Here is a 10,658-nt window from a genome sequence, read left to right on the forward strand (position 1 = left end):
GGAAAATGAACGCGCAGCTGTTGGATGATGAAGCTTTCGTCGACACAGTAACGAAAGAACTGAAACATGTGCCTACAGGCGAGCCAGTAAGCTACGCCATTCTTTGGGAAGAGTTTAAGCAGAAAGTAAAAACCAGTAGTGTCATCCGACGCAAGCCGAAAGAAGCAGAAACAGAGTTTCGCCATCAAGTGAACTTTTTTGTTTAGCATGGAGAATGCCGAACCTGGTGTGTATGTTAACGAAATAAAGGAAGTTCAAACTGAGCTTGAAAGGATAGACACGGAGAAATACAAGGCGGCAGTAGTGAGATCAAGGTCAGAGAAGCTTTGGGCGGATGAAATGCCAACCAAACGCGCTCTTTCAGACGAAAAGAGATAAGCATGTCAAAAGGAAATCCGCCAGCTAGCTATAGGTTACAACATTACGCGGGCAGAAATGAAATTAAGCAAGGGATTGCCGAGCACTTTAAAGAAATTCTAAGTCATCCACGGGACCATAAATATGGGTTCAAAAAAGAATTCCTCCCACTGATGCCAAAGCTTGACGAAAAAGTGAAGACATAAATAGAACAATCAATTACGCCAAATGAGATAGAATGTGCAATAAATGACCCAGCTGCCGGGAAAGCACCTGGGCCTGATGGCTTAGGGGCCATTTTCTATAAAACATTCTGCTCTGAGCTAGCCCAATTTCTTTATCATGTCATTAACGAAGCGCATGACCGGAAAAGACTGTCTTTGTCCTTCACAACTTCACATATTGCGCTAATCCCAAAGAGCGATGATGCTCATAAACATTTGTTGCCAGGGTCATATCGCATAATAACTCTTGTTAATGTCGATTATAAAATATTCACCAAAGTTATTTCAAGGCGCCTGCAAGGCTTATTAAAAAGTTGGTTGGGCCATACCAGACTTGTGGCATTAAAGGCCGCAGTATCACAACAAATGTTCACGTGGCTCGAAGCGTGCTCGAGTGTTGCGGCGCGCTTGGCGATCACGTCACGATGATACAGCTTGACCTTGCAAAAGCCTTCGATCGTGTCTCGCACAAGGCATTGCTCTGCATACTTTAACACACGAACGTGGGCAGTGTCATTACGGAAGGTGTCAAGATGGCTTAAAAAAATGCACAACGCGAATTACTGTTAACGGCGAGCTCACTGATAGCTTCTGCGTGCTGTCTCGGTGAGACAGGGATTTCCGCTATCACCACTGCGGTTTGCCGCTTATCTTGAACCACTCTGTTTGGCCATTGAACATAATGCGTGCATGACAGGATATATACTGCAGGAAGCAAAAGTTAAAATTCTGGCATATGCGGATGACATCGCGGTGTTTTGCGCAGACAAAGCGAGTATTACAGAAACAACTAATGTGGTAGCAAAGTTTTGTGACACGACTGGAGCCCAGATAAACTGGAATAAGAGTGAAGGCTTCTGACACGGTGATTGGGTAGATACACCAGAAACGTTCTGCCGCCTGACCGGGTCAACCTTACCAACACAGTACCTAGGGGTGCCTCTCGAAAATTACCACGAGCCTGAACCATATTGGGCAGATCAGGCATTGAAAGCAAAGGAAAAGGCTGACGAGTGGCAAGGCAAGCAACTTTCCATGTTTTCAAGAGCCACTGTTTGCAACCTTTTTCTGGTATCAAAAATTTGGTACGTCATGAATGTGTTGTGTGCTGCAAGGGTGAGCATACAAAAGATACACCGGGTTTTTGCTATTTTTATCTGGGCCTCGACTTGGGAGCGGTCCAGTCTAACTAATTTGTTTTTGCCTGTCAAGAAAGGTGGCCTTGGCTTAGCTCACTTGTTTTTGCTACAAATCGTGCCACGCTTTATTTTTTACGTGATCAAAATGATACCTTTCTCCGCACAGTTATGCAAGTAAGGCTGGGTAGATGTCTCCTTGAATGCATCGTTTCGACAGCTCAGAATATGTGCGGAGGTGTGACTGGCTACCTGCGTGAAGTTTTTTGTCGTACAGGCTTTTGAACGTACGCTTTTTTCCCAGCAGTACTTGTCCACTGTTACAAGAAAAAAAAAACTATAGGGACCTTGTAGACGCCATGCTTCCTGTATCTTCGTACCGTTCCACACATCGCGGAGGCCCCGGACATGTAGGACGTCCTAAAAAGAGTGAGGAAAATGCCTATACTATCATAAGCCAAATCGTTCTTTTTCAAGCTCCATACCAACACCCTCCCAGTTAAGAAGTGGCTTCAAGATAAAGGATTCTTCATTCCCTGGAACACCGACTGCCTTTTATGCAAGAAACCGGAAACAATAGAACACGGATTCCTAGGCTGCTGGGACCCGATCTTTTTTTGGAATGTCCTTCAAAGAAAATTAAAAAACAGTTACCCCTGGATCCATAAGGCATCCGTTTCTTGCTTGTGAATAACTCAGACGAAATATCGTATGACCTGATTATGATCCTGGGCCTCCACGCTGTGTGGAAAACTCGAATGCAGTTTGAACACGCGGATTTGGTAGTTCGCCCGGTTCGCGAACATTTCATTGAGGGCGTTGTGCGCTTGAGAAATGTGTACAGCGCCCTGCCTGATCCACCACAATGGTTATCTGCACTTGATGAACTGATGTCACTCTTAAAGTCGTGTTAGCCAAAGCGTGGCCATCATGTTTTATTTCTTGTAACCTCTTGATTTGAACGTCTAAATCGGCAATAAAGGAAAAAAAAATCTACCAGAAATCTACCATTGTTTGCCACTTGGGAAATGTTCAAGCAGGAAGTACGTGCGACAGCAATTGAACTTGGCTCAATTAAATCTTTCTACAGGAAACATCAGGAGGAGACCCTTAACAAAAACTTGTGTAACCTGTATGAGCTAGAATGTGAATCCCCTGGGTCATATACGGACGAAATTGCTAGTGTCAAGACTCAAAAGTGAGTTACAAAGGCATGATGCGGAACGATACAGGGGTGCCTTAATTCGATCTCGTGTCAAGCGTGGTTTGCACTGCGAACGGCCGACGGTGCCGACGCGGCAGGCTTTGCTTGATGAACGTCATCATGTGACTGCAAAGCTGATTCCGGGATTAATGCGTAATGGCACATTGTTACGAGTACAACTGAGGTTACGTCCGCATTCGTGGATTATTACTCGATGTTGTTTAGTGCCACTCCTCCTGTAAGAAATTCTGACATTATCTCGCGTTTCATATCCCTGGTGACCCCTTTATCAGAAGATAATTGTTCTGTAATTAGTAGCTCTTTCACGCAGCAAGAAGTAGAAGTGGCAATTAATCAATTACCTCTCTCGAAAACGCCAGGTCCTGATGGCATTTCCTCTGAATTTTACAAAGCTTTTAAAACTGTTCTTGCTCATATCCTGCTAGATGTCTTCGTGATAAGTTTTGATCTAGAAGCCCTTTACGAGACTTTTACAAAATGCCACACAGTCCTAATTCCAAAGAGTACTGATGAAGAAAAATTACGCTCAGTGGAAGGCTATAGACCAATCACACTGGCAAATGTGGATTACAAGATTTTCGCCAAAATTTTATCAAATCGCCTATAGTTCGCAATGTCGGTTCTCATTGGCCCTCACCAGACGTGCTGCTTGAGGGGCCGAGCCATACAAAGTAATGTACAGTCACTACCAATATGAAGGCGATCGCGGGAGCTTCGACCGGTGGGCCTTTCAAGCTGCATAGCAGCCGATTTTGGAACTGCGAAGATAATGATTGCGCTGCCTTCTTGCCCTCCTACGCTCTTCCGGGCTACAAACATCACCCCCTGACTAACTAGCCGGCTTTTTTTTTTCTACTCACAACTGCAGCGGACACGATTTTGCTGACGCGGCCTGCGGACGCGGTCTTCGCGGACGCGGTCTGCGGACAGAAATCTGTGAACATCTGTGTTTTCGTGTGTCATCGCACCCTGCTTGTTGACGCGTGAAAAAAAATTGTTACTAGCTAGCGGGGAGTGTCTGCTGTTACAGGAACAGCGAAAAGAGAGAGAGAGAGGGGGGGCTACCAAGATGTTTCCCTCGCCACGGAAGGGCATGATGTAACGTGGCGCTGCTCCTTGTCTCGGTTGCGGCTTGAGCGATCACCTTCTTATTGATCGGGACTGTACATATTGCTCGCACAATCCTCGAATCGTGCTCCTGCTCTCATAATCAGGTTGCTTTACTTCAGGTCGACCTCGCAAAAGCATTTGATCGAGTTCGTCATTCTTTCCTGTTTTCTCTTCTGGAACGAGCGAACGTTGGTTCTGTAGTACTGAAGGAGGTGCAACTTTGCTATAGAAATTGTTCGACTCGCCTAATTGTAAATGGCCACCTATCAAGCCCCGTACTAATCAACTCTTCTGTAAAGCAAGGCTGTCCGATGTCTCCGCTGCTTTTTGCTCTTTACTTGGAGCCACTTTGTCAGTGTGTTTTACATAACAGTAGTATCCATGGCTTCCCTCTCCTTGGAAGTGAGGTTAAAGTGCTTGCATATGCGGATGATCTTGCGTTTTTCTGCACTGACAAACCAAGCATAGAAAAAGTTATTTCCAGCATAAAAGAATTTGGCGTTGTTTCTGGTGCTCAGATGAATCACTCCGAGAGTATCCGGCCTTTGGTTTGGTACGTGGGGCTCAACACCACCCGTATATGAAGGAGTTGAATGGTCATGTGTGCCCCATAAATATCTAGGCGTTCTACTGCATGCATTTAAGTCAAGTTCAAATTACTGGAAACAGCGCGTTCCAGTTGTCCAGCGTTATGCTAATACATTTTTCCCCTATCGGCTTTCAATATTCGGTCGAACTCAGGCCTGCAACATGTTTTTGGCGACAAAACTTTATTATGTGCTTTAGGTCATCCACTGTGCTAGGCATTACATCCAGCGTTTTCACCGAATATTTGCGACGTTTATTTGGTCATCCAATTTGAACCGATTCGGCGTGATAACCTAATCAGACCTGTTTGTACAGAGGGGCTCGGCTTAGTGCATCTGTATGTAAGGCAGTTAGTTGCCCGTTTCTTCGTTTTTCGTGATTGTTCACATCCGATTATTAGAGCATTCCTACAAGTTAATTTTATAAGTCTGCTTCCCGACTTAGTGGTTTCTTCAGATTTTACTGACCGCCCGCTGTTACTAGGATTTAGGCAGGAAGTTTATGCTTCGGTGAAGTTTTTGACAGTACAATTCTCGAATGAGTACTTATATTTTGTTTCGCGCAAGATACTATACAAGGATTTGGTAGCAATGCTTTTTCCGCCACCACTGTATCGTTCTTTATACTTTGGTTTTAAGGGTCATGATGTTTTAAAAAGGGCGCGAAAAATGCAGATTTCTCCTTGTACGAAAACATTTTTCTTTAAATTACACACCGAAGCTCTACCTGTTAACACATGGCTCCATAGAAAAAATATTTTTGTATCTTCTGTAAACTGCCGTCTGTGTGATGTGCCTGAAACAATTGAGCACTGTTTCATTAATTGCAAAGACGCAATTCTTTTTTGGGATGTGCTGCAAAGAACTGTAAAGGAAGACTTTGTTCTAAATTCGTACAGTGTGCGGTATCTTGCTGTTACACAGTGATTACGAACCATATGACATGTTTTTCCTTATTGGACTTCATAGCTTATGGAAAACACGCATGTCGGATCGCAACGCTGAACCTGTTTTTCCACCTAGACTCTATTTTAGCAGAATGATGCTGCAACTGAAGGACACTTATGATGAAAATGATTTTCAGCCTGATTGGTTTCCGCTGGTGACACGGTGCTTATTTTTGAATGCCTTTTAAAAAGTTGTGTCTTCTGTTGTGCATCTCAGCAATGGCTGAGTGAATTGTAAATAGTCTATGTACATAACCCTTTCTCTATAATAAATACCATGTCAGAGAAAAAAAAGGGGAGCGTTGCCGAGCGGTCTAAGGCGCTGTTTTAAGGCACTAGTCTCTTCGGAGGCGTGGGTTCGAATCCCACTGCTGCCAGAAGTTTTCCTTTTCGGCTGTTAAGTTGATAAAGTGCATAACCTCGTCCTTCTGGTCATTGGACTGCAGCTCTGCATAACATCGTTTCAAATCACGCTACCAGAACTATGCAAGTAGACGACGTAGGCTCAGCTTTGTCTCCCACTTACAGCGTTGCGTTATTGTCGCTTATAGATGTGCAGGACTGCATTTCCTTGGCACTGATGATACTGTGAAGAACTGAAGGTAGCGTGGCCGAGCGGGAATTCCGCTTCCGGCCACCGAGCGTGACGGACGTGTTATGACGAGCTCCATTGGAGCGGCTACAGCGGCCTTGTCGAGCCGCGGTGACAGGATTTTTGCATCGGGTGAAGAATACCAGGTCGTATTGCCTAGTTCGCCTAAAGGACGATTCGTTCTAAACACTGTTTTCTCGCACGGAGACATCAGTGTCCGCCCATACCGGGTGGAAGATTTCCTGGATGTGCTCACTCCCCTATCGCTCCTGCCGGAAGTTATCGCCCTCGGGGCGTACCGCATGAGCCACGTTTGGGCCTTTAAGGACGACGTGGGCGTAAAGAAGATTGTGCAGATGGGTGAGCTGAAAGTGAAATCTGTCGATGCCTCGTGATTGACCCGGCGAACCGAGACATCCGGATGAAGCTACATTGGCTGCTGCCCAGCGTACCGGACGAGTACTACGTGCGGCTCGATTTCGCGCCGTTCGGCAAAGTGACCGACATATCTAAGGAGCGGTGGCGCGCACAGGGTGTGGCGGACAAGGGTTCGACCACGAGCCTGGTGACCTTGAAGTTGAATGCCGGCGTGAAGCTGGACGACCTGCCCCACCAGGTGAATGTCGCTTTAGATCTAGCCCTTGTGGCGGGCAGGGCTCCCATCTGTCTGCGCTGTCGAGGCACTGGCCACATCCCGCCTGACTGCCGCATTCCACGGAGCGGTTCCTGCCGTCGCTTCGGACATGACGAGACCCAGTGTGCTCGGACGTGTGTACGCCCACGTCGCCGGGCCAGTCAGCAGCGTAGACGCTGCCGAGCTGCTCATGGATGAAGCCGACGCGGAGGATGCATCGAGAGCAGCTAATGTACAGTCGAGCGCGATTTGAAGGTTATCGCGCGAGCGTCGACCAGCCTTGCACTCCAGGCACCTGGCGGCCGGGTTTGGAACAGGAAAAATCATGATTTCGCACTCTTCTCTTTCTCGTTCGCTGTTCCATGCAACAACCATCACCCCCGCCACATACTCACAGCCCTTTCTCTCTATTCTAAGCTTTCCATTTGTTGCGATAAAGTGTCCAATTTCAGATAATACCGAAGAATACGTCGTGCTCACAACGATAACTGCCTGTTCGTAGAACCAAGCAAAAAAAAATGAAAGTGATGTCCCAGCAGGGAGTGACGGCTACTAAAGGAACAGCAAAAAGAGTGAGGGAAGCTGGCTTGATACCCCTCTCGCCTCGGCAGAAAATTCTGGGCCATGGCGCTGTTCATGTACCCCGGTGTACGGGGGTGTTAATAAACTGAAAAAAAAAGCAATGGCTTCTGGCACGGCAGTTGGGATGACACGCCAGAGTACCACTCTCGACTGCAGTGGTCCACGATTTCTATACAATGTATCTAGGTGTACCTCTCCAAGCATACCGGGACTTTGAATCGTATTGGAGGGATGAAACCTCAATGGCAAAAGAAAAGGCTGATGCGTGGCAAGGAAGGCAATTATATGTATTTTCGCGGGCTACCATGTGCAATGTATTTCTCACTGCAAAAATTTGGTATGTCATGAATGTGCTCAGTGCCTCTCGGATCACCATTCAAAAAATGCGTCGTGTTTTCGCCGTTTTTATTTGGGCATCGACGTGGGAAAGAACCAGTCGGACAAACTTGTTTCTGTCGGCCAAAAAAGTGGGCTAGGCCTTGCATATTTGTTTTTGAGGCAAGTCGTCTCACGATTTATATTTCTGCGAAATCAAAATGACATGTTCATGCGCACAGTTGTGCAACTCCGACTGTGCAGACTCCTTCCAGGATACGTGGTATGCTCTTGTCATGCTATGAGTGGGGCTGTGAGAGGGTACCTACGCGAAGTTGTGCTTGCATACCGGATGCTGCATGCGGGATTTCCGATGCAATACTTGAGTGATGTCACGTGGAAAATATTGTACTCAGATTTATTGGATGCAATGTTTCCGGTTCCACTTTACCGTTTGCCATTATGTGGAGGCCCAGGAGGAGATGTTTTGCACAGAGTGAAGAGAATGCCGGTCTTGCCCTCGGTCAAATCCTTTTTCTTTCAACTTCATACTATCAATTTATCAGTGAAAACATGGCGTCATGAAAAAGGCATTTTTGTACCCTGGACAACTAACTGTTACCTATGTAAGAAAGCTGAAACCATAGAGCACGTATTCCTGGATTGTTGGGATCCCATCTTTTTCTGGGATGTGCTTCAAAAGACTTTGAAAAAAGAAATACCCCTAGATATGTACGGCATAAGATTCCTTCCGGTTTTACACGCAGACAATACTCCACTAGATACGATTATGCTCCTCGGCCTCCACAGCTTGTGGAAAACGCAAATGCAGTTCAACAATGCAGATGGTGATGTTCGCCCTGGGCGTGAACATTTTATAGAAAGTGTTGTACGTTTGAGGGAAGTGTATTGAACACTCTCCGAACCACCAGAATGGATAGAGCAGCATACAGCTTGGTACAGGTGAATAATTATTAACATATCGTGTCCGCTGAAGGTTTGCTAACACTGTTTATCACGTTTGTATATTTTGTACTGTGTGTCGAAGCCGGCAAATAAGAGAAAAAAAAATAGCGTGGCAGAGCGGTTTATGGCGCTGGTTTAAGGCACCAGTTTTTTCGAAGGCGTGGGTTCGAATCCCACTGCTGCAAGAAGTTTTGCTTTTTTCTTTCCGGCTGTTAAGTTGATGAAGTGCGTATCGTCCTTCTGGTCTTTGAACTGCATCACTGCATAACATCGTTTCAAATTATGCTACTAGGACTGTCGAAGTAGACGACGTAGACTCAGTTTCGTCTCCCACTTAGAGCTTTGCGTTATTGTCTCTGATAGATGTTCAGGGCTGCATTTCCTTGGCACTGATGACACTGTGAAGAACTGAAGGTAGCGTGGCCGAGCGGTCTAAGGCGCTGGTTTAAGGCACCAGTCTCTTCGGAGGCGTGGGTTCGAATCCCACCACTTCCAGAAGTTTTGCTTTTTTTCTCTCCGGCCGTTAAGTTGATAACCTCGCCCTTCTGGTCATTGGACTGCGTCACTGCATAACAACGTTTCAAATCATGCTACTAGGACTCTTCAAGTAGACGACGTAGGCTCAGTTTCGTCTACCACTTAACGATTTGCGTTATTGTCGCTAGTAGATGTGCAGGGCTGCGTTTACTTGACATTGAGGATACTGTGAAGGACTGAAGGTAGCGTGGCCGAGCAGTCGGGATTCCACTTCCTGCTTCTGAGCATGACAGATGTGTGTATCATGAGCTCCGTTGGAGCGGTCTCAGAGGCCCTTCCAAATCGTGGTACCAGGAAAGCAGTTAGCCAGGATTATGTCGTCCTTCTGCCCCCACTGCCAACTGGGCATGTCATTGAAAATACTGTTTTTCTGCACACTGACGTGAAAGCGGTTCCATATAGAGTCGAAGGTTTCAGAGAGCCACTTTTTCAACGAGTGCCACCCACTGAAGTTCTTGCGCTCGGCGCATATCAAATGAACCATGTGTGGGCAGTGACGTGCAAAAGTGCCGAAGGTGTTAAGAAACCTTTAGCGAAGCTGCAACTAACTGTTAAGAAGAAAAGGTGCATGAATATTGACCCAAATCTACAGGACGTACGGCTAAAACTGCATTGGTTGCTCTTTCACGTTCGTGAAGAAGACGTACGTGAGGCACTAGCACCGTATGGGTGGGTAATTGAAGTCGGAATAGACAAATGGCGTGTTGCACTAGCAGAGCACTATTGCACGCACATCCGCTCTTAGGATGAAGGCTGGTGTTTCTTTGGATGACGTACCCCACCAGATCCGTGTTGGAACAGATCTGACTCTTGTTGTTGTGCCAAGCCGGGCACCGCGATACCTCCGGTGCCAACAACTTGAGCAAATTAGACGCGAGTGTCATATCCTAAAGTGCGAACTGTGTAAGCGTTTCAGGCATGCAGCGGACCGTTGTACGAGGACCTATGCTGCAGCTGCCACTACAGCGCTCACTGAAAAGTTGGAGTTGACTATGGACGAGGTGGGGGCGGAAGAAAGTCTAACTCCTGAAACAGGTGTTGACAATCCTTCAAGTCGGACTGACAGCGTCGGAAAGCCTCGAAGGAAGCCACGGTGCCAGTTCCTACTCCTGTTGAGGATACGCTAGAGGCGGCGAAGACGGGCGGGCAAAGGCAAGCTGTGCCCAGGTCGCTGACGGACGAGAGGTATTGCAGGCGAGTGCTAACAGCTTGGACGCGGGCAGTGACGAAACTTCCATCGATTGCACGGGGCATAACGAGGTAGGCTCAGCGGGGAAGCGAAGACGCGAAGCAGTCGATTCGGAGGCGAGTAGCACGGGTCAAGAATCGCCCCCAAAAGCGCCATTCGTTAGAAGATCAAAACTTGGGGTGAAGCCTAATGTCATCGAAGGCGTGAAGAGGGCGGACAACCCGCCTACTTGAAAGTGAGTTTCGTGCACAGACTGC

General features: G+C 46.9%; 1 protein-coding gene and 1 non-coding gene across 2 annotated transcripts; both read left to right on the forward strand.

Annotated features, from left to right (window-relative positions):
* Positions 1–9,088: 9,088 nt before the first annotated feature.
* Positions 9,089–9,170, forward strand: TRNAL-AAG (transfer RNA leucine (anticodon AAG)). The gene has a single exon. It is a non-coding gene; the product is annotated as a tRNA-Leu (tRNA).
* Positions 9,171–9,456: 286 nt separating this feature from the next.
* LOC146200566 (uncharacterized) lies at positions 9,457–10,354 on the forward strand. Its single transcript, XM_084592961.1, is given in 2 exon segments — positions 9,457–9,917; positions 9,919–10,354. Coding segments are annotated over 2 exon segments (882 nt in total). The 3' UTR covers positions 10,340–10,354.
* Positions 10,355–10,658: the final 304 nt, after the last annotated feature.

This window comes from Amblyomma maculatum, chromosome 2 (assembly GCF_055883805.1).
Source record: "Amblyomma maculatum isolate TAMU_Amacu chromosome 2, ASM5588380v1, whole genome shotgun sequence".
Lineage (NCBI taxonomy): Eukaryota > Metazoa > Arthropoda > Arachnida > Ixodida > Ixodidae > Amblyomma > Amblyomma maculatum.